At 35.1% G+C, this 21,693-nt stretch overlaps 1 protein-coding gene across 2 annotated transcripts; it reads right to left on the reverse strand.

Moving 5' to 3' along the window:
• Positions 1 to 731: 731 nt before the first annotated feature.
• On the reverse strand, positions 732 to 20,324 carry LOC113867080 (ubiquitin carboxyl-terminal hydrolase MINDY-3-like). 2 transcript variants are annotated; one of them, XM_027502053.1, is made up of 7 exons: positions 19,427 to 20,324; positions 17,754 to 17,832; positions 8,954 to 9,102; positions 4,973 to 5,096; positions 4,640 to 4,825; positions 2,045 to 2,116; positions 732 to 1,921 (listed from the first exon to the last, which is right to left on the reverse strand). In XM_027502053.1, exons 1-7 carry the CDS (start codon positions 19,813 to 19,815, stop codon positions 1,097 to 1,099), a joined length of 1,824 nt encoding a protein of 607 aa, XP_027357854.1. In that variant the 5' UTR covers positions 19,816 to 20,324; the 3' UTR covers positions 732 to 1,096. The 2 variants fall into 2 exon arrangements, with proteins under 2 accessions (XP_027357854.1, XP_027357855.1); XM_027502054.1 differs by having other exon boundaries at positions 805 to 1,921; positions 4,640 to 4,812; positions 4,969 to 5,096; positions 19,427 to 20,309.
• Between the last annotated feature and the right edge of the window lie 1,369 nt (positions 20,325 to 21,693).

Consider the following 21,693-nt stretch of genomic DNA (forward strand, 5'->3'; position numbering starts at 1 on the left):
ATTAATAAAACTTAACAAATTATTAATAATTAAATCAACTAAATATTATTTTATTTTGTATTATTTAAAAAGAGTTTTGATATATTCTCCTAATAATCTTTCTAATATTTTATAAAATAAGTATTAAATAAAAATATTCATTTATTATTATATTAAAAATATAAACAGAAGTTGATCCAAGTAGCAAGCGACTCAGTGTCACTTAAGTAAAATTTTATGTTGGAGTCTTTACGTATGTAAAGAATCTTCAGTAATAATTTTACCCATTACACCCACGTACGCGACTTAAGTCTAATTCAAATTAAATTAGATGGGAAACCAAAAAAAAAAAAAAACATAAAACATATTAAATACTTTTTTCATTTAGTAATTAGGAGAATTTATAAGAATAAAGAGTAGGAGTTTAGAATTATAATGTTGAGTATTAAAAGTTAATTATAATAACAGTAAAACAGATGTTTAGGTTTAATTGTCCATATTAAAACATATATCAAAGCATTGTGCTTTGCCGAGCCACTCTTTTAAGCCTTTATCTTAATCTATTTGTTGGTTCTTTGCAACTTTATTCAGGTGTTCACCGTAGTCTTGATTCATTGACCATCAATGGTGAATTCTATCAATGATTGTCAAGTCCTTACTACATTCTTCCAAATGAAAATATTGGTGACACTTGTTTCGGCTCAACTCAAGCTAAAGCAGTTTGATTTTCGAAAGAAATAAAGTAAGCAATGGCTAGAACTGGAAATTATTAACATTGCTGCATAAATTTCAGTATTTTTTGTCTTACGACAATCATACAAGTTCACTATTAGTACATTGAAGTGGATTTTACAAGTTCGTTTGACGTCAAGGTATAACATCCCTCTTCTTCGTAATCTTTTGAAAAACATGACAAAATCGAAGAGAATGTTGAAAGATACATTACCCCATACTATAAAACGGCTATGCACATATTGGAGAAAATTTGGATATTTGAACCCCATTTATGTGCCCTGAAGAACATCAAAGTAAAACATGATAACTTCACTTTTTTCTTCCTTTTGGCAATGCTGAATTACACCCACAGAACCACAACAAATGACTCCCCATAAATATCTCAGACTATACTAGGAGGATCCCCTGACCAGCTGCAGACAGCACGGGGCCAGCGTGTCCTTATGCAATCTACTAAAGGAGCATGCTGAGAAGGCTCAGGTTTAATTACTGCATTGTCCTTCCCTGTAGATTCATTTGCACTAGATGCCGAGGAAACTGTCACATCTGCCATAAATTCCTCAGGCGTCCACCTTGGGGGGACGGAAACAGTCAATTTTGTGAGCCTAGGTCTTTGTAATGGAGTTTCACCCCTAGAGTTTACTTGACTGCCATTCAGATCTGATTTAGCAATCCCATTAAAATGGTAAAGATCAAAGATTTTTTTACCCATCAAACCTGATGAATCCTTCAAACCTCCTGAGCTCTTGTCCAGATCCAAAATGACCTGCCAAAACTCACTCCATACAATGAAACCTGTACTGCAAAGGTGCTCAAGCTTCTCTTGTGGAAGTTTGATATTTGTTTCTCTAAGAACTTGATGGAATCCATCCACACTAATGAAACCACCACCTCCACTCTGATCTTGTGCATCAAAAGCTTTGCGAATCTGTGATTCCCTCTCTTCCAGTTCATTCTCATTTTGAACACTAGTGTCAAGGGCAAACAGTACTGTGTAATGGGATTCACTGCCAACAACCCATATAGGCCACTTTGGGCATTTCAAAAACTGACCAACCTTACAAAAATTCAGAGACTCTAGCAACGTGAGAAATCCAACTTCCACATATTGGGATATACCTTTCAGAAACATTCCTCCACCTAAATCCATCCTCCCATCAAAGACATTAGGGACAGCTTGCCCACAGAGCAGTAAATTTACAATTTCCTGCAACATCATTCAGAAAAAAAAAAAAAAAAAAAAAAAAAACTTCTAATATGCTCTGATAGATTTTAAAATGTGTGGCAGTGAAAAGGACATCAGCATTTTAAATTACGCTAGTATATATACCTGAGAGGCATGCCCAAAAGGAGCAGTAACCAAAGGTAGGCTGGGATCATCCCTGTCATTTTGAACCGCGTCCTAAATGAAAGCAAGGAATTGCATGCATTAACATGATCCCATTTCATAAGAAATAACAACCAATCCAAATCAACAGTTACATGTTTGCATTGATGACACTTAACTGGCTATTGCATTAGGAAGTGAAGACTCGGTTCTTATTTAAGTCAAAAAAATAGAACACAACAATTTATTAAAGCATAAAGACAAAATTTAAACTTCCTCACTTTACACATCTTTGAACAAACAAAGCCATTCTCACAACATTAGCTCAAAATTTAAGAGGTCGTCATCTGGACACAAATTCTGGATTTATTCTCACTTTGAAGCTCACAAGCTAAATAGGGAGTGCAAGTAGCAGGAAAAGCCCCCTAAATTGAGCTTGTTTCTAAAGTGAATAAGGATGTATTCACCTTTAATTTAATTTAATCTACAATGTAGCATTACCTTAATCCATTAAATGGTTTTAGAGTGGATACAGCGACAGTGGCTCACTTACAGACAAGTTCACTTCAGAGGATCCTTTTACAAAAGACTGACTGCCTTTCAACTTGAAAAAAATACAAATTTAAGCTAACTCAGTAAGGAAATAAATAATAACTGAAAACAATAAGAAATGTTGTCGGCAATCTCAATCTTAGTCACCAACTCATATTTTGTGAGATCAACTGGGATTGTCACGCTTTATGGCAGGGTGTCTGGGATCAAAGAATCCCAACATGCTTGCTGAACCACCATTGACTCTGGAATATTAACTCATCTGAGAGAAAAAGAAAAGGGAGAAAAGTAAAAACTGACACACCACAAGTCCCGTTAACATAAAATCAGTAATTCCCACTTCAATCGTGTTGCTGTTTGACCTGTGCACTTTGAACTGGTTGTTGCTCCCCCACCCTGGTTGCTGATGGCTGGGTGACAGGGTGCTTCATCAGGTCCATTAGCCTAGCAGCTAGGTGTTTGCTTTTTCATCAAATGTTTCCCCAGGTGTTATAAGTGGTCACAGAAGAAAGGTGATACATTATATGCAAGTATTATATGTTTGAATATGATTTTTTTGGTTTAGGCAGGATCTTACAATCTTATAATTCATGATTCTAATCCTATGGGTAGGATCTCATTCTTGACAACGTTGACGTCAAATAACAAAAAGGCAACATCCCTCATCAGCATAAGCCAAGTGTTTCCTAAAACAAAAGATTGCAATAGGGACTCCCTGTTCAGACAGATCACAATCCCTCACTATAACCCTTTATTTTCTATTGTTTGGGTTGCTGTTATCAAACAACTTTCACATATGTTACAAAACTAATGCAGGACCCAAGAGGAGAACAAATAAAATGTGAGCTATAAGAGAAAGGAAACCCTGTCTTCCAGTTTATTTTTCTTTTCAAATTCCATAGATACACTGGCATTTTTCCCCGAGATACTGTTACTAACCCGGGAAAGAAAATCTATTTAATCAACAAAAAATAGGTGGAAGATTTCTGCTCCAAGGGTTTCCCCTTTCATACAAGCTTTCTAGTTCTCTGAATGAATCCTTCCAACCTTAGTGCTCATTTATCTAATTGAACCCCTATAACCAACTAACTGCTCTAACTGCCCCTAACTACTTTTCATTTCCCTTCAGTCCAAACAGATACTAGTGAGAGGTTGTAAATAGACATAGATTTTAGGTTTTCTTAAATCATCTAAGGTGTTTTGTTGGATTATGAATCTTGACATTATAGGGATGATCTAAATTCTTAAAAAATTTAAAAGAATCCTTATAAAATAAGTAGCTTAATGGTATCATGATCAGCCATGTCATGGCTTAAAGCCTGCAGGTAAGAAATACAAGCTATTATTTTGTTTAAATTTCCAAAGAATCTTCATAGAATAAGTAGCATAATGGTTTGGTAAACATATCATGACAGCCAGGTCATGGCTTAAGGCCTAAAGGTAAAAATGAAATACAAGCATTTATTTTGTTTAAATAATTGCCTATTCTTAAAAAGGACATTTACTTATCTTTTACAGATATACTCTTCCAGGAGAAATTAGAATTTGGCTCCTCTAAATGAATCTTCACTTTAGAGATAAAAATTAGAAAACTCAACCATTCATGAGAAAATCAATGCAGGGTTTATATTACATTTCATTCATAGTAATTCATGGATTTGTGAAATCTACTCCCTTGATTTTCTCATTCAGATGCCTCATTTTTTCATGTGAAGTAAATTACCCACTTTAAAGTAGCCAAATCCAAGCAATTATATGGTAGAAAAGTAAGAACACTTGATAATCCAGTTAGCCAAGTCATCTGGTTAGATTATTTTTCTCTTTTTGGCACAAAACATCTAGCTACATTCTAACATTGAGCAAAATAACATTCAAATTTCAAACCAATGCATATTGTGTCACAAACTCATACTTTGAAGGTAGAATGCCTACCATATTTTCAGAAAATAGGAAAGAAATATAGAAAAAAGAAAGACGCCACGCATCCCATACTTTAAAAAGGCACAGCAAACTCTTAAGACTGGCATTTGCAGTTAAAGAACATACCAGTCCTCGAGAAAGTAAAGCAGAGATCAGGAAAAGTAATGCCCCCATACGACTTTGGAATAAGGGAATCACTGCTTCAAGTCTTTTCAATGCACTTGGTTGCGATGTGTATGTTTCAACTCTAAGAACCTTTTGCAGATCCAAGGCTGATTCAATGGCAAGACCTTCAAGTGCTTTTGTAATAACCTATTCATTGGACAAGACTTGATTCAGGTAAATAAGAAAATCAATACAGAACCAGAGACTTTAATAACAAGATAAAAATTTCAATTCCATCTACTGCCAACAAGATGTCACAGAAATCACTAGTATCACTATCAATAAAACACTTACCTCATCCTTTGAAACTTCTTCAGAATGCTGAATGTCATCCACAAGAATGTTCAAGGTTGCAATCACAGCCCTTTCATTATTTCCACACATAAATAATATTTCACCCATGCTTTTTACAAGGGCACTGCCAAAAAATTATAAAAATATTAATAAACATAAGTCATAACAAAAGCATATGTGCAACTGGGAAAGAATATCCCTGCCAATATTAAAGTGCTACAAAGCATGAAGAACATTTGATATGCAAGACCAAAGTCAATCATCATAGTTAACAGATGAAAATGAACTAGACATATTAAGATGTCCCTGGCTAGGAATAGAGTCAAAATACTCTATATAAAGGTTAGGATAGTCCTTATCCTATGAGCTAATGTTTGGAAGAGAGTTAGGCCCAAGTTTCTTAACATGATATCAGAACCTATCTAGTTTCTTAATGTGACTGCTGTTAAATATTTTTATTTTTTTTTACCTATCACTTCTCACCTGCTTCTGAAGATAAACAGTGTTTCGTTCTTTTACGGTTTTACCTACTCTGTTTTCTGAACAAACAACAGAGCAATATTACAGTCCATTTAGTTCTTCTTATCTGTCTCTTATCTCCAACAACTATTGTTGCCTCCAGCAAGTCTCCTGTAAGTATTTCTGATTCTTGCTCTTCTCTCTTCCCTCAGATCAGCACATCTATTTTTTAATACAAAAACAGAGTATAACAGTGCCATCTATTTCACACCCCTATGCAATGCTCTTCCTCTAACAATCAGCTGTAGCAACCAATACTGACCCCAACAAGTCCCCAGCGTGCACTGTTGTCTTCGGCGAGTCTCCAGCGAGTACAGTAGACAACAACCACTGCTGCAGTTTTCTCCTTTTTTATTTTTCGTAGTATGGCAAGTGAAGAATCTTCAAATCCTTCAAGAGTTGGTGCTAAGATTGACCCCGGATGGAAATATTGTCATCCAGCCCAAGGAAATGACACCAATAGTTGTGTTTGCAATTTTTGTGGTAAGGTCAAAAAAGAAGGAATTATCAGAGTCAAAGAACACTTGATGGGAAAAAAAGGTAATGTTGCAGCTTGCACCAAATGTCCAAAGGAGGTCAGAGAAGAATTATGGGGATATTTGAAAGATAAGAAGAAGCAAGATAGTGAAGCATTTCAAAGGATGTGCAATGATCTTGATGAATTTGGTGATAGTGATGAAAAACGTGCTCTTGATGAAGGGTTTAGAGAAATAGTGTCTAATAATACTATTGGAAAGAAGAGTGCTTCTAAGGGCCCTATTGATCTTTATTTCAAAAGGCCTAAAACTGCAATTGAGAAAAAGAAGGATAAATTAAGGCAAGCAAGCATAAAGGAAGCATGTGACAAGGAGACTACTACAAGAGTTCATCAATACATTGCTCGATTTTGGTATCAAGCTGGCTTATCCTTCAACATGATTAAGTTGCAAAGTTTTCATGACATGCTTACAGCTATTGGAAGCTTTGGGCCAAATTTAAAGCCTCTTTCTTACCATGATATAAGAGTTCCACTCCTCAATAAAGAGTTGGCATACACTGAAGATTTGTTGAAAGGTCAAAAGGAGCAATGGAAAAAATTTGGGTGCTCTATCATGTCTGATGCATGGACAGATAGAAAACAGAGATCTTTAATAAACTTCTTAGTGAATTGTCCTTCAGGCACTATGTTCATTAAATCTATTGATGCGTGAGACATTGTGAAGACTGGTCAGAAAATATGACTTACTTGACTCTATTATTGAAGAAATTGGAGAAGAAAAGATTGTCCAAGTAATAACAGACAATGGAAGCAATTATGTTCTTGCTGGTAAGTTACTAGAAGAAAAAAGACCTCATTTATACTGGACTCCTTGTGCAGCCCATTGTATAGATTTGATGTTAGAAGACATTGGAAAGTTACCTATGATAAAGAAGACAATTCAAAAGGCGATATTTCTGGTTGGCTTCATCTATAGTCATATAAGTACCTTAAGCTTGTTGAGGTACTTTACCAATAAAAAAGAATTGGTGAGACATACAATTACTAGATTCGTTACATCTTTCCTCACATTAGAAAGGATTCATAAGGAGAAAGCAAATCTTAGAAAAATGTTTGTATCGGATGATTGGACAAATAACAAATTTTCCAAGGAGGCCAAAGGAAGAGAAGTAACAAAAATTGTACTCATGCCTACTTTTTGGAATAATGTTGTGTACACACTTAAGGTCATGGCTCCTCTTGTGCATGTGCTTCGCCTTGTTGATAGTGAGAAAAAACCAGCCATGGGTTATATTTATGAGACATTAGAAATGGCTAAAGAAACTATTATAAGATCTTTTGAGAATAATGAAAGCAAATATAAGGAGGTTTTTGAAATTATTGATAAGAGGTAGAGTTGCCAACTTTATCGCCCATTACATGCGGCTAGTTACTTCCTAAATCTAGAATTCTTCTACCACAATCCCTCAATTGAATTTGATTTTGAGGTGACAAATGGGTTGTATGCATGCATTGAAAGGTTTGGGCCTACTTTGGAAGTGAAACAAAAGATTTTTGAGGAGCTACTGGTTTACAAAGCTGCTGGTGGTATGTTTGAAAATAAACTTACAATTTCACAAAGAAACACAATTGCACCAGGTGAGAAACTTTATAAAGTTTTCTCTATTCTTCTAAATTGTAACCTTTATTACGTGCATTATTGCAAAATATTTATTTGGATTTGTAGCACAATGGTGGCGAATGTACGGACTATCAATTCCAAATTTACAGCAATTGGCTATAAAGATCTTGAGCTTGACATGTAGTGCATCAGGATGTGAACGCAGATGGAGTATGTTTGAGCAAGTAATTTACTAATTAACAATTTTCTTAGTAGATAATAGTTTCTATACTTAGTCACTTGGAGAATTTTGTTAATTTTTATTGAACTTATTGTTGCAGATACATTCTATGAAAAGGAATAGGCTTGAGCATAAAAGACTACATGACTTAGTGTATGTCAAATATAATCAAGCATTGCTTAGAAGATACAATTTTAGGGATGAGATTGACCCAATCTCACTCAATGATATAGATGAGTGTAATGAATGATTAGTTGGGAAGATGGATGGTGGTGAAGCTGATGCTAGGAATGAGAGGGTCTTTGAGGATGACAATGATAATGCCCTTATTTGAAAAGATGTTTATAGAGCTTCAGGAGTTGTTGGGGCTGCATCTAAGACAAAGAAAGGTTTGGCAAATGCATCTTCATCCAAAAATGGAAAAGAGTTTATTGTTGAAGTTGAAGATACTGCAGTCTTGGAAGAATCAGAAAAAGAATTAGAAGACAATCAAGATATTGATTTTGAAGATTTAGAAGAAGTTGAAGGATATGTCTCACTATCTGACAATGAGAATGATGATTATATAAGGGCAAAAAGGGATGAGAATGACTGAATGAATGAATTTGTTTTATCTTTGTTTAGTGTTTTCAGTATTTATTTTGAAGTTTGAACAATTGAACTTTTGACTTGAATCAATCCTATGTCACCTTTTTTGTTTACCATCTTTTAAATTTTATGTAGCTTATTTATTCATATATTGCATTACTACTTAATTTTTTATATTTCAACCGCTATGTAACTTCCACTATTTGTCCGCAACGCTATCCACTATATGTCATTGCAGTTTTTTGTTTTTTCGTAATTTTCTGCAATCCGCTATTGATAACACTGGTGGTCATCCCGCTATCCAGTATTGCGTTTTTGGGCCAGCCACTCCACGCTGCTATTTGGGATTGACTTCTATGTTCACGTAGACAGAAAGGGCATCTAGTTTAATCCATAGCAAACAAAAGGGCAATCAATATTCAAGTTCATGATTCACAGGAAAGAAGTTATAATGTTGAAGTGGGGAGAAAATGACATGATTAAGCACAAGAACTGGAACTCTAAGAACATAGTTACCCATCTAAACAGATGACTGATCAGGAAAAAGTTAATCACCTTACTTTTACACCTTCAGTGAGTGAAGAAAAATTATTTGATGGAAAAGATTGACTATTGAACAATGTGCTCGGTCCCTGGTTTAGTGGCAGGCTTAATACATCTTTCACCTCATCTCGAAAGAAAAGAATGTATTTGAGCACAAATGCCTGCAAAATTAAAGTAACAGCAACATAAACCCAAAATATGTTTGTAGAACTAATACTGAGTATCAGTAGAAGAAATAAATGAACAGAAAGGAAAACAAGAACAAATGTTTACATCTTAATACATGCTCATACACAAACAAGCATTCTACAAAATAATATTATTTCATTCATTGAAATAAAATCATATCCATCATTACTAGAGCCAAAAAGTTCAAAACAATGAATGAGTTAAGCGTCATAATTGAAGCCATCTGACTTCAGCTACAATATATACAAGGAAAAACCTGAAAAGAAGACATAAAATGCCAACAGAAAATATTTTATACTCTACGTCACAAATTTTAAATTATCAAGTTATCAACAGATCCCGACCCCCAACTGTTGACAGGAGGAAAGGAGGTTGAATGGGATTAAAGACATGTTTACAGACACAAACTGCAACATATATTTGCAATAAATAAACTGCCTGTGACCCTACAAATATAATGGTGGGAGCATTGCAAACTCTGCTTCAGAGACAACAGACCACTTATTTTTGTACAGCATTTTATTTTTAAATATCTTTTCAGGATTATCCAAGAGCACCAGGTCTATCTCCCTATTACAGTGAAATTCAGCTCTACCAATGTAAAGATCTTAGTAAAAACATGAAGATTAAGATTTTGAGGCAGTATGCACTATGCATTTTAGGCAGTTCTTGGTAGCATATGGTTAGAGGGAAAGGCCTACTGAAATGCACCAATTCTCACTTTCTTTCATCTTGCAGCCCCACCCTTATTTCTTCTCTACACTGACACAAGCCCCTCCCCTACTCAATTCATATCAATTCCATCAATGCAAACCGCTCTCTTCACACTTCCAACTCTCTCAATCCAGTTATTCTTACTTTCTCTCATTCTCCCATATGAGCATCCATTTTCTTGCTTTTATTTATCCTTTTCAGATTTTGCAAAGATCCTTGTGACCCATTTATTTTTCTCTTTGATATAGATAGTTTTGTGTGAAATTTTGAAGAGAGGGATAGCACTCTAAGGAGAATGAAGTGTCACCCATTGATAGAAGATGAGAACGTCAACTTCATCAACTACTACATACTGCAGGTCATTTCTTAAACCCCAAATTTTACTATTCCAATCTAAGTATTGAGTTTGATCCTAAAGTGACATATGGACTATACAAGTGCATTAAGAGATTGAATAGCTCTGAAGAAAAGGCGGATGGAATCTTTGGTTTGAATGCAGTTATAAGAAAAAGGCATACTTTGGCTCCTGGTTAGTTTAAATCAAAAGGTTGATTTCCTTTTAATGTTATTTGTTGTTTTTTAAATTAAATAATGTCAATTATTTTAATTGCATTACAGCTGAATGATGGAGGAATTATGGAAATCAAATTCCAAACTTGCAAAAGTTGGCCATTAAGGTGTTGAGCTTGACTTGTAGCCCATCGGTTTGTGAGAGAAATTGGAGTATTTTTTAACATATAAGTAACTAAATTCTAATTAATAGTTTTTTAAAAAATTTATATTAATTAGATTCACTCTAAGAAGAGAAACAAATTAGAGAGCCAAAAGTTGCAAGATTTTGTTTATATCAAGTATAACTATAAATAAAATTTGCTAGATCATTATAACAGTCATGATGTGATTAATCCAATTGTTGTGAATGATATTGACGATTGCAATGAGTGGTTGATTGAAGAAATGAGAAAAGAAGAAAATACGAAACCTGCTAAAAATGAGTTGGTCTTTGATGATAATAATTTAACTTGGGGAGTTGTTACTGAAGCTAATAGGGTTGATGAGCCTACTACTTAAACTAGACAATAAATAATATTGAAGAAGAAAGTTGCTACTACCTCTAGCTCTAGGAAAGGGAAGGATATTATGCAAGATGAAAAGCAAGAAATGAAAGTAGATGAAGAAATTGATGAAAAAGAAGAAGAACTCATCTACAAAAGTAGTAGTGCAACGAGTGACAATGAAAGGGAGGATTTTCTATCAAAGACAGAATCTAATTAGATAAGATTAGGGTTAAGGACGAATCACTTTTAAACTTTATCATATGAAAACATTTTTTGTTTAACAATACGCATGTTGTAGTGTTTTGCACTTTTACTTGAAATGATGCTCATGTGATTAATTTTAAAAATTTATGGTGCATTTATACAAAAATTGTGTACATAATATATTATATATGCATATTACAAATTTTTAAATAGTAGTCATCCTGCTATACGCTATTCCACTATAGCATTTTAGGGGTCAGCCACTATTTGCCGCCTTCCAAGATTAACTACTATGCTTAAAATTATGTGCTATGAGTAATTTTATAATTGTAAACTACTCGTGCATCATTTATTTTCATTTCTTATTCATTATAGTCATGTCTTCATTATAGACCTTTTGATTAACTAGATTTCTAAAAATTTGGTTATTAACCGAGCTCAATGTTGTTATGTAATCCATGTAGCTGACCGAACCTAATGAGATAAGGCTCGGTTATTGTTGTTGTTGTATAGTTATGTCTTCATTGAGTGTTATATGACTCACCCCCTATTATTTACTTACTATTTTCATATCATTAGATAGTAAAGTTGCATGCTAATTGGAACATCAACTCATTTCAGTAAAATATCCATCGGTAACCTCTCATTGTTTGGTGGCTTTATTTCTTTTGCTTTGGCTATATTTTGGATTTTTTGCAACTTCTAAGGAGGTAGGCATTAACTTGGTTATGTAATAGATGTTTTATTATTGATATTATAAAAATCTATAATTCTATCAGTCGTAGTTGAATTATAGATTGATTTTGACAGTTTATCATATTTTGAGATGATGAAAATTCAAAAGAAACTCTACCGAAATTTTGACAAATTTTTCATATTATTATTGGAAAAGTTTATTGTTTCATATGTTTGCTTCTTAAAAGGCTTCTTAGGTTTAAAAATGTTTTTAGATAACTTAATGTGTGCATCAATCACAGACCCAATTCCTAGACATGACACCTACATCTTTCTTTGCTATGAATTTGATCTGGGATAGTCACTTTTCAAAGTAGTGTTCTACTCATGGTGCTATAAGGATTTTTCTATCTCATATTTTTTCAGAGATCATGCATACTTAGTCATCTACCCTGCTTTTCTTGTGTTTTCTATTGAATGTAATATATTCGATCACTATAACATTCTAGGGTTCCAAAACACCCCAAAAATAAATAGACTCAAAAATTAAGCAATAGCAATGTTGTATCATTCTCAAACTTCATTGATGTTTAGAATGACAAATGTTGCATACTTGATAGATACTTGTTGATGCCAATGCCATCATAAAAATATCATAAAAAATGTTAGCAATACATTCTATAACATAATCTTTATTATTAGGTGAAATTCACAAAGGACTCGCTAAATAGAGTGAGACCCAAATCTACAACCAAAGCCAAACTAGTTTTAAAATCCAGATTTTTAATAAAACCAGATACGTAGGCCCACTTTATTTTTTGTCCATATTCGTTTTGAAATCCATTTAGATACTGGTCTCTTCTCTTCTTTGTCAGTTCAGGTGCAGTTGGACAGTAGGAAACCCATCATACTCATACCATTGTTCTGTTAACTGCTCCTGCTCCCTCTGCACTGCACCTTCAGTTCATTGCTAATAAACCCAGCAAGTCTAGGATCTACCATACTTAATATTTCAGAAAACTATTTTATTTTATTTTTAAAAAAACTTATTTGCTATCATTTTGATTATTTTAAATATATTAAAACAAGTTAAGCTCACCAAGTGGATTGATATGCACCCGTAATCCTAATATTGCATTTTGATATTGGTATGGCAGTAAGGGGAATCTGGAGTCTTTATAACACATGCAGCTCAATCTGGTGTGTTGTGGACCACATGATAAAATGCCACACTGGGTACATATTCATTTCTCTAAATTCTCTATACTATTATAGAACATGCATGTTTTATTCAATTTGTTCATATTCTGTAAATTAAATTCTGCTGAACTTGAGATTGCAAAATAGGATGCTATAAACATACTGCAGTATCAGAAGTAATGGAGTGATAAATTCTTTTGTAGGAGAGAAAACCGGTATTCTTTATGCTTATGTACAATTTGTATTTCTTTCTCCTTTCTCTAAGATGCAGGTTTTGCCTTAAAAAACCACATTGAAAACTAGAATTCAATTTGGTTTTGCCCTAAAAACTGGATTTAAAACTAGTTTTATTGGATTTAAAACTGGTTACAATCAAAACCATATTTAAAACAGTTTGAAGCAAAACTGGATTAAAAACTGGTTTTAAACCAAATCCAAATTTTTTAAACTAGTTTTGAAAAAAATAAAATGGATTGGTTTAAAATTCAGTCCATATAATTGGATTTAAAGTGGATTTGGATTGGTTTTATGTCAATTCAATCCATGGACAGCCCTATCCAAATCAATGGGTCCAACACAAATTTCACCTAATTGTAAAGAGGGTGTTAAAGAGAGTAAGTTGCCAACATTCTTCATGTTATATATTCTTACTACAAGAAATAAAAGACTGGTCTTTAATGAGGCTGACTACTGCACACAAACTAAAGCACTACTTCTTTAAACTTCTGAAACTATATTAGATACAACAACAACAATCAAGCTTTTTTTCATTGAATAGGGCTAGTTACATAGATCAAACCAGTGTTGTCAAATGGCCGTTATGGCGGCGCCATGGCGGTATGGCGTGGCGGAAATGACGGACGCCGTTACGAAGATGGCGTGGCGTGGCGGCGCCATGGCAGCCGTTACGAGCATGGCGGTAACGGCCGGCCATGGCAGAAATCGTGATAAATGGCGTTTTTTAAAAAAAAAATTGGATTTTCTGCACTTTTGGGCCAGATCCGACCCGACCCAGCTCAGAATCCAACTGCCTAAATCCAGGTTTTTTCTCTCTCTTCTCCTTACGATCTCACTCTCCCTCTCTTTGCAATCGCACTCTCTGCGATCTCACTCTCCACTCTGCTCATCTCTTTGAGCTCCCTCCATCTCTCTCTCTCTCTCTCTACGACCACTTCTCTCTCTCTCTCTCTGCGACCACTTCTCTCTCTCTCTCTGCGACTGCTTTCTCTGAGATCTCGTTGCTGAGATCTCATTTTCTTGGGCTCTTTGTGTTTCTGTTTTGGTGCATTTCGGTCTATATTTTCGGCGACTGCAGCTGCATCTCCGGCGACTGCACCATCTCCGGTGACTCCAACCTCCATTTCCGGCGACTGCACTTCCATCTCCGGCGACTCCATTTTTCTGGTAGCTATTTTTTTTCATTTTTCCTCTCAGTTTTTTCTTTATTTCCCCCATTTAAATTTTACCCTTTCCATCTTTCAATTTTTACCTCTCCCACATTTCTGTTTTTTCTCTGTTTTTTCTCTGATTTTCCTCAAAAAAAAATTCTATTTATTTCAGCTACTCTTAACATGGCTCAACATGAGTCTTCATCAAATTGTTCAAGAACTTCTAATCGTTCTGACCCGGGATGGAAATATGCTCATTCGGTGAAAGATGGAGATACAAACAACATTGTATGTAATTTTTGTGGAAAAGTTGAGTGCGGGAATCACTAGAGTGAAACAACATTTAATTGGAAAGAAGGGTAACGTGAAAGCTTGTCCCAAGTGTCCGAAAGAAGTTAGAAAAGAGATTGAGACATATCAAAAGGAAAAAAAGAATCAAAATAATTTTGAGATGCCAAATGTGAGAAGCTTTGAAGGTATAAGCTATGATGTAAGTGAGGATGAAGAGGATACCCAAACCCGTAGCGTTGCTATTGGAAATCAGAAAGGGCCAATGGACTTGTTCTGTAGAAAGCCTGAAAGTGCAATTGAGAAAAGAAAAAAGGAAAAATTGAGACAAACAAATATAAGAGAACGATGTGACAAAGAAGCCAAGGCAAGGGTCCATCAATACATAGCTCGATTTTGGTATCAAGCTGGCCTTTCCTTTAACCTCATTAAAATGAAGAGCTTTCAAGAAATGCTTACAGCTGTTGGTGCTTTCAGTCCAAATTTACCAGCTCCAAGTTATCATGATATTCGAGTTCCACTTCTAAAGAAAGAGCTAGAATATACCGATTCCCTCATGAAAGATCATAAAGAGCAATGGAGCAAACATGACTGTTCCATAATGTCAGATGCATGGACCGATCGAAAGCAAAGATGCTTGATTAATTTTTTGGTCAACTCTCCTGCTGGTACTATGTTTGTGAGGTCTATTGATGGATCTAATTTTGTGAAGACCGGTGAAAAATTATTTGAGATGCTTGATGCTCTTGTGGAAGAGATTGGAGAAGATAAAGTTGTGCAAGTGATAACGGATAATGGAAGCAATTATGTCTTGGCTGGTAAGATGTTAGAAGCGAAAAGACCACATCTTTATTGGACTCCTTGTGCAGCTCATTGCATAGATCTTATGCTTGAAGATATTGGAAAGCTTCCTTTGATAAAGAAGACAATTCAAAGGGGAATATCGGTTGTTGGCTTTATCTACAGTCATTCAAGTACCTTGAGTTTGTTGAGAAATTTTACAAACAAGAGGGAATTGGTAAGACATGCAGTTACTCGATTTGCAACTTCTTTTCTATCATTAGAAAGACTTCACCAAGAAAAAGCAAATCTTAGAAAGATGTTTACTTCTGAGGAATGGTGTAAAAACAAGTTATCAAAGGAAGCTAAAGGGAAGCAAGCAACAAAAATTCTATTAAATCCTGTATTTTGGAATAATGTGGTGTATACTTTGAAAATCATGGCTCCTCTTGTCCGGGTGTTACGTTTGTTTGATGGAGAAAGAAGACCAGCTATGGGGTATATTTATGAAGCAATGGAGAAAAGTAAAGAAGCTATCATGAAGTCATTCAAAAATAATGAAAGTAAATACAAAGATGTGTTTGCAATCATTGATAACAGATGGACTTGTCAGCTTCACCGTCCATTACATGCAGCTGGTCACATTTTAAACCCAGAATTTTACTATGACAACCCTCAAATTGAATTTGATTTGGAAGTTACAAATGGGTTGTATGATTGTATCAAGAGGTTGGTGCCAAGTCGGGATGTGCAACAAAGTATACTACTTGAATTACCAATTTACAAGAGTGGTGGTGGTCTCTTTGGATCCGACTTTGCAAAATCACAAAGAAAAAGCATTGCTCCCGGTAATTCATCAAATTCTTCAATATTTTAATTTTAAGGTTATACTTCATCTTCAGAGTTATAATTTGTCTTTCATTTTATAACTCAATGGTGGAGAATGTATGGACATTCAACTCCACATTTGCAGCAACTAGCTATCAAAATTTTGAGCTTGACATGTAGTGCATCCGGATGTGAACGCAACTGGAGTGTTTTTGAGCAAGTAATTTTTTATCTCTCGAGCCTACTATTTTCTTTTATAAATTAGAGAGAAACTGATTAATATTCTTATAATTAAACTCACGTTGCAGATTCATTCAAAGAAGAGAAATAGGCTTGATCACAAAAAATTACATGACTTGGTTTATGTGAAATACAACCAACAACTCAAAGAACGTTACAATCTTAAAGATGTAATTGATCCAATTACACTCAATGATATTGATGAGTGTAATGAGTGGTTGGTTGGAGAAATAGATGATGATGCTCTAGATGAGGATGCTGGAAATGACTTAGTTTTTTATGGTGATAACACTTTAAATTGGGCAACTGTTTATGAAGCTTCTGGAATTGGAGAGCCTACAACATATACTAGGCGTCATTCTAAGAAAAGAAAGAATCCATCAAGTGGTATCACTATCAAAGCTGCAAAAGTTTCCAAGATTAAGGCATGTTCAACAACAAAAGGAAAAGAGAAAATGGTTCTTGAAGATGATGATGAAGAATTAGAAGATGAAGAAATGTCGGAAGAAACAGAAGATGAATTAGAATTTAATCTTCCACAATCTGAAGGAGAAGAAGAGGAGGGATATGCTTTGGTGGATGAGAAAGAGGATGATTATGTTGGAGTTGAAGAAGAAGACTAAATTGATAATCTTTATTTTTATTGTTAACTTGACATTTGATAATTACATATTTTGTATTTAATTATACTTTAGATTGAAGGTTATGTTACATATATTTTTAGTTAATTATTTTCTATTATTTTCTGTGACCTATAGTATTTTTTTATATATTTTATTACATTCGCCATAAATCTGCCAAAACCTGCCATGGCGGCTGCCATAACTTTATGGCAGTTTTTTGAGTTTCCGCCATGAACCGCCATCCGCCATTAATAACATCGGATCAAACGGCACCATAATGTCATAAATCATGTCTACAAACAAACTATTCAATTCTACCCTTCTTAATTGTTTCACCAGTAGTTTTTCTCAGTCTCCCTCTGCTCTGATGACTATGCTACCCTTCAGTAATTTACTCTCGTATTGGGGCTTCTACAGGTCTTTCTCCACACATGCTCAAACCAACTAAGGCAAGATTCTAAAACTGGATTTCAAAATAAAATTTTAAATTCGTAACACTAGAAATTAAATAAAAGATTCAGCTTTCAATAAATAAAACATTGGATGTCAAAATATAAATATAATTCAAGATTGACAAACAGCTTCTACAAGTTAAAAAAGCACAGCTTTAAAATGGGACCATTACTTGTATAGCCGCCAAAACGCCACATGGTCCACCCTCATGCTGCACTAGGCCCAAGGATGTTTCTGGATCAGAGCTAAACCTATAGGAAAATTTTCATAACATTAGCAACTAAAAAGAACTAAATAAACGTATTAGAATTTAGAACAATCAAATAATTCAAAACCCTTACACAAAGGATAACAAGTGCAAAAGCATAACTTTCAGATGTGTACAAATGATTTCAAGAGTATTAATTAGTTCTATTATATAAACATTACTGCACGGGAAGCGCATGTCTGACCTTTTCCAGACCCCATAATGGTGGGAGTCCTGTGCCTTAGGCTGCTCCTTTTATTTTATAATAATACACTATCCTTCAAAAGATGCACACAACATTGGTTGCAAAGAAAGAAAGTTGGATAGCGAGTCTTGGATAAGATACAAGTTTACGCTAACCAATATTATCAGCTGCCTGCCATGACAGGGCTAGCACCTCAAATTGCCAGAGACACCTCAAAATGGAATAAGTGGCTTTGACCTCAAGAAAATTTTCCAAGAAATGACTCTAAATGCTCATTTAATCACTCTTTACCACCAAATGGGTATAAAAAAGGAAGACAAATAAACCCAGTGGTGTGTCTGTGGGGCGTGAGGACAGACAGCTGTCCATGAGTTTCAAAAGGTTGAATGTCTGATTCTTCTAGACAAAAGACAATAGCAATAGAAAACTCAACATCAACCGTTCATTACAACTACATGCACCAAGAGATTCAATCTCAACATATCAAAATGTCAAAACATCAAGCTTTCCTCACCCAAGTGTTATGACTTAAGCACATGAAAGGAGCCCAACCCAAAAGACTAGTCCAATAGGTGGGAAATTTCAAGGCTAGTACCATATTGAGCATCTTACTCTACTCAATGTGGGACTCATAACACCAAGCTCCTTAGAAACATAGCTCACTCAATGTAGATTCAAATTATGTGTATGATCAAGTCATTCAATTATTCAAACTCATCTCCTATTAGTTCTAACCAAAGATACCAAAGGAGCAAGCAACTTGAAATAAGTTTGACTACTTCATGTAAGGACATAATCATGACAAGATTTAAATTTTAAAATCACTGACTAACAGCCTGCTTAGAATCAATTGGACTCGGATTCCCTACAGTAATGGCAGCCTGCAGTTAGGCCATTTTTGCATTTTCACTTATGCGATAAATTTTAGCTTAAGCAAAAATGTAAAAAATGGCCTAAGGCAGCAGTTGGCACCAAAAAATAAGGGAATCCAGGTTCGAATCAATTCCTTCCAATGTTCACCCATTCCTTTGTAAAATCTATAGCTAAATTAATTTGAACACACAACTCAACAATTCAAAATCAATTCTATCCACTAGAAAACAAAAGAACACTAAATTGCTAGGTAAACCGCGTAACTTCCACATTGGATTTTTTTCACAGTTCATCGTTTACACCCACTTTGCAGCCTTTTATCCTTCTTTTTGTATCACATCACCGATCACTCGTATCTCTTTCTCTCTCTCTACTTTCCATCTCTCTTGGCCCAAAGGGTGTAAACTTCATTAGCATATGAAACTGAAAACATCATTTTTTGTGACAAAATAGCGACAGCTAAAACTACTAATAATCAAAAAATAACCAGAGAAACAAATAACAACAAAATGGAAAATACCTTATTCCCTGATTGCTCCACTGTGCTAGAATCCCCTTTGAGACCTCACTGCCAAACACCACCCCAAACAACTCATTCACTTCTTGCAGAGAAAGCTCCTTACTCATCCAGCTCCCACCATCGAAACGCTCCTCCTCCTTCATCTCTCTCCTCCCAACCTCTCCGCCACCTTTACCCGCCGACACTGCCGCCATCCGCTTCTCAGCAGCAGCAGCCATGAGCTCCCGCTGCAACCGCCGGGACTTCGCCTCCGGCGACTCCTCCGCTGACCCCGAAACGACACCGCCGGTAACGGAGTCCCTCGGTTTGCTCCGCTTCGGCTCCGGCATCGAGTGCTGCATGCTCATCCGAATCGCCATTTGCAAATCCTCGTCTTCACGATCCGCCATTGCAACACCAACGAAACTTCAAAATCCCCAAACGAACGAGAAACCCTAACTATCGAAACCGAAGGGCTTCGTTTTCCGTCGTAAGTGGAAAATCGGGGTTGCGCTTCGGTGGTGTGAATCAGAATTTATAGCCCCGGAGAGGGGCAATTATGGAAAACGATTTATGCGGGAGCTTAATGGAAAGTGGCGGTGCTCGGCTGCGCCGGTCGCCGGTGGCGGGTAGAGAGTGAGCGAAACGGTGTCGTGTAAGTGAGAATCCGCGGTTGATCCTTTTGTAGAAGGAAATCGTGGTGAATTGACTATGTGAACCCTGAGTTGAAACTTGAAAGGCGCGGTGTAGTGAGGTAAAGCGAGTGAATTAAGGAAGATGATGAGGGTGTTTTCGGGAATTCAGTGTTGTGTGTTTTGATTGTGCAGATTTTATGTCTGCCGCTACCGGAGATGATGTTTTTCCATCAATACAGAGTATCGTTTCTCTTTTCTGATTATGGAAATTTAAAATATGTTTTCAATTTCTCGTCAAAAATAATAGTTTTATCGCAGGTTTACTTTCCCTTGTGTTAGCGATATTTTAGTTGAAATTTTTCTCTTTCATGTATTTAATTTATTAACATGAGAATCAAAATAATTGTAAATCAAAATATTTAAAACATAGAATATGTTTAATTTTTTTTTTTTAAATAATTTTTAGTTTTTAAAAATAAAATATAATATAAAGACTAATCCTTCATTTTGATTTTTGACAGAAGTTTGCTTTCATTATTTTAGTCTTTAAAAGATTAAAAATATTACGTTAGTTTTTTATTTTTATTTTTGTTATTCATTTTAGTTTTTTTATTTTTATTTTTGTTATTCATTTTAGTTCTTAAACACAGACACTCAAATAGAAATAAAAAGTTGAGTTTAATTAACATTTATTTTGAAGGATTTCTTCTTTCTTCTATTATTGGTATTTTTTTTTTTCATTGTTAGGGTTCTTTCTTTTCTTCTACTAAGTCAACACACCAACTAGAACAAAAGTAGTGGTTCAATCTTTGTTGCAAGACAACATAAGATATCTACTATTCTTATAAACTTATGATAAAAATACAAAGTAACACAATGAAAACAAAAATAGAAAGAAATAAAATACTAACCCTTTGGAGGTAAAAGAGATAGACGTACATAATGTAACTCAACATGCATTGCTTTGACAGTAAATTGATGAGAAAAACAAGAAAGCCAACCTTTTAAAACTCTAGGCTCTCACATGTCACCTAAAGCCATTAACCAAACGATCGTGGTTACCCATGTATCATCTATAACTGCATTCTAAATCTTGACAACCCAGATCCTCAACCTAACCTAGATTCTAACCTATCCATGCTCACCTTCTAAACCTTACTCTCCCACATATTCGAATTTATATACCTAAAATCTTGTAACTTTGGCTTGCACATTTATCCTCACCCATTACCTTCTTCATACCCACCAAACCTTGGATTCTACCAAAGAAAACCTCTTTTCTTCAAAGGGTATCTCCAAGATCTGAGCTTGGTCAAAACAGTGTTGGATCAAACGAATAACACTCAAGAAACCACCATTTGCCAATGTCAAATCATAAATAGAATTGGAGAATTAAAACAAAAAGGGTCCTTTGGCGAGGGATGCAAAATGATATGTTGGACAATTAGGGCACTTTCAAATTTCTTAGAATGATATCCTGCCAATTAGGACCGATTTGCCGCGTACACTTCTTCAACCTTGCAAAAGGATATAGGTTGTGTCAATTGAACTTTTGACATGACGCTTAACGTGACATATCAACTTTATGTTACTATTAACAGAGTCTTCGTTTAAGGATTAAAATGAACGACAAATATGAAAGTTAACTAATGT

The sequence above is a fragment of the Abrus precatorius genome, unplaced genomic scaffold, assembly GCF_003935025.1.
Source record: "Abrus precatorius isolate BTA unplaced genomic scaffold, Abrus_2018 Scaffold5, whole genome shotgun sequence".
NCBI classification, from domain to species: Eukaryota; Viridiplantae; Streptophyta; class Magnoliopsida; order Fabales; family Fabaceae; genus Abrus; species Abrus precatorius.

Bases quoted from the DNA above. Each gene is read 5' to 3' on its own strand.
- LOC113867080 (XM_027502053.1), bottom strand. From the start codon at position 19,815: ATGGCGGATCGTGAAGACGAGGATTTGCAAATGGCGATTCGGATGAGC. The intron at 5,097-8,953 runs GTGATTAACTTT...ATTTTTTGGCAG, and splicing joins ACTGAAGGTGTAAAAGTAAG to TGCCCTTGTAAAAAGCATGG. The intron at 4,826-4,972 runs GTAAGTGTTTTA...TCCAATGAATAG, and splicing joins AAGAAGTTTCAAAGGATGAG to GTTATTACAAAAGCACTTGA.